Genomic DNA, 2,903 nt, shown 5'->3' with positions numbered 1-2,903 from the left:
AAATTCACTTCAATTAAGAACAATAGATCATAAACTTAATTATAAATATCTAATTAAAAATTCTTATTTAATATAATATCATTAATTGATTTAAATTATTTTTATTGGATGCCTCTATAGATGATGGGATAGATATAATCTATTTAAAGGTTTCTGTGCATTTGTAATAATTATAATGCATATTATGCTTACTTACAAACAATAAACAATACAGAGAGAAATTATAACCTTAAAGAATCACATTTCTTTTTCTTTTTTCTAGGGTTTATGTGATCAGCATGCGAAATAGAAAAAGAAAAAGAAATTCCAGAAAATGCAAAGTATCATTCAGAGATTGAATAAAAGCAATTCATAAATTGATGTACAATAATTAACCAATGATTTCTTAAAAATAAGAAATTTAATTAATAATAAGAGTTCTACAATCACTTCTATATACAGATACAATATTAAGTGTACCCAAAATCAAAATATATATTGGCTATAATTCAATTTTTATTTTTCTACATGATCAGATGATGATCTAAAATATTTCTTTGCTTCTCTAATCATAATAGTAAGTATATGTTATGGAATTCTATATGTCTAAATATATGAAATTTATATATCTGAGAGTACATATTGATGACCTCACCTGAAAATGGCAGCTACATGTTACACTGGAAGGAAGCTACAGCAGGCCACTGAATATACTCTTCAATTTCTTGCCTAATAACCAAAATCTCAACAACCCAAACTAAAGCTGATGCATCTAGTCTCTTGACTGTATGTATATGAACAAGTATTTATATATATATAACATGTCATTTTCTTTTTCTTCTGATCCCATTCTACTCTGATTGAATCGGCTAGATACTGTATTTATATATAGGTATAAGACCCACCACTTGAAAATAAATCAAGATTCAAGAATACCAATTCAAGCCAGAGAGTTGATATGGTGGCCTAAAAATCCCATCTCCAATTGACCCTAACGTTGCTTGTTGTTGATGCAATGGAGGTGTCTGTGGAAGTTGGCTCAGCAGAGAGACAAATGAACCATTCCCATCACTCCTAACAACACTTTCATCACCAGTGTGATCCCCTTGATATCTCTTGCTTGATGAAGGACTAGCAGCCATGTCAACGTCGTCGGACCAATACAGAGACGGGAGGGTTCTTTTAAGTGGTAACATAGATAGGTCTCCAGGCCTAGAGCATGTTGAAGAGGCCAATTGAGAGATAGAGTTAGTGTTGCTAATGCTGTGATCGTTAAAAAAACTGGTGTCGTTTTCTACCAATGTTCCATAGTTTGTGCCTTTTAGTAGCTGTAGTCTTGCATTCTGTTGGCTGCCGATTGTTAATGAAGGAGGTATTGATCCAAGCATATCTTCCATTGAATCATCTTTTTCCTGATCCATTGGTCGATTTGTGTTATTTTTCTTGTATATTCTACATAAAACCCAATCGTCAAGCTGAAAAACATGACAACAGAAAACAAAACAAAACAAAACAAAATTAATAAAGATCAGAGGAGGAGAAAAAATGAATAACCCGCCAAGAAAAGTTAATCAAGAAGTACATAAGCTAAAAATTAATTAATAATTACCCTTAAGGAGTTTTTCTTGTTGCCCAAGTCACATCCTGGGGGCTTGTTGCTGACTTTATTATCTGCTAACCGATACTCATGCATAATCCAATTGGTTTTGATTCCTTTTGGCGGCTTACCTCCATAGAACACCAGTGCTTTTTTAACACCAACCTTTTGGGTACCTCCAGAAGTTAACACAGGTTTATCAGTTCCGGTTGCCTTCCAATACCCTGAAGTTGCTGCTCTGTTTGGCCTCACTCCGTTGGGGTATTTCCGGTCTCTAGGACTAAAAAAATACCATTCCTGCTCTCCAAATGTTGCCTTCGCTGAAAACCCATTACAACCCAACACTTGTTAGGCCAAGAACTCTACAGTTATACTTTTCAAACCACAATAATAATAATAAAATCAAGTTATAGCCAATTCTGGATGGATATGATAATCAATCACGGGCCGCACACACATAGACACACACACACACCTGGTAATTCCCACGGATCAAACTTGTAAAGATCAACCTCTGCTATAATTGCCACCGGTAGAGGGGCAGAGGATGCCTTTTTCTTGAGGTAATGAACCACTAATTCTTCATCAGTAGGGTGAAACCGGAAGCCTGGCGGAAGGTTCGGTTGCTGCGAACCGGATGATGAGTCGGTGCTTTCCATTCTTGCAGTCTAAATTCACAGGTGCTGAATTAGAGAAATTGAGATGTGGGTATTGAAGATTTTATCAGAGAATAGCATGTTACAAAGTAAGTTCTTTTTTTTTGTTTTCCTCAGAGAGGTGGTTCAAAAGTTTGCATAGAATTGGCATAACCATTTCTCTTAAATGGGCATATGGGATAACACTAAATACTATGGAACAACGCAGGCTACAGTTCCATCACCAATCATAATCCAGCATGTAATTAAAGAAAAGGGTATATTAGTAATTCTGCTAATTTGTGATTTACATAATTAACCATGCTGTTTAACCTAATCCCATGCAAGTGTTGATGAAGACGTGCAATGGTTAGTGAAGGAAGCAATTAGAGGTATGGAGCTGATGGGCAGCTGATAATGACGCAATCTGGGAAGTTGGACCGTTGATAGATCGACACGTGTAAGTTGAAAATTTTCTGACAGGGTGACATGTGGGAAAGAGGATTTGGGGAGTAGGGACCACAACCCACACAAGGCAACAAAATGATAGAAATAGAGAGATAAGTGTGGGGGTGCTAACAAGCTTTACGCTTCAGATGTCATGCTTTTGTTATGCAAATCCCACCATTCTAAGGGACCCTCCATCCACCTTAAAAAGCCTTAATTTTTGATTCAGATCTTCACACTTGAAG

The 2,903-nt window shown here is 36.0% G+C and overlaps 1 protein-coding gene across 1 annotated transcript; it reads right to left on the bottom strand.

Moving 5' to 3' along the window:
• Nucleotides 1–326: 326 nt before the first annotated feature.
• On the bottom strand, nucleotides 327–2,402 carry LOC8268675 (NAC transcription factor 56). The gene is made up of 3 exons (XM_002532637.4): nucleotides 2,052–2,402; nucleotides 1,589–1,896; nucleotides 327–1,454 (listed from the first exon to the last, which is right to left on the bottom strand). Exons 1-3 carry the CDS (start codon nucleotides 2,233–2,235, stop codon nucleotides 906–908), a joined length of 1,041 nt encoding a protein of 346 aa, XP_002532683.2. The 5' UTR covers nucleotides 2,236–2,402; the 3' UTR covers nucleotides 327–905.
• Nucleotides 2,403–2,903: the final 501 nt, after the last annotated feature.

This window comes from Ricinus communis, chromosome 9, assembly GCF_019578655.1.
Source record: "Ricinus communis isolate WT05 ecotype wild-type chromosome 9, ASM1957865v1, whole genome shotgun sequence".
Taxonomy (NCBI): domain Eukaryota; kingdom Viridiplantae; phylum Streptophyta; class Magnoliopsida; order Malpighiales; family Euphorbiaceae; genus Ricinus; species Ricinus communis.
The sequence above is the reverse complement of the archived record's forward strand: the minus strand, read 5'-3'. Positions and strand labels throughout refer to the sequence as shown.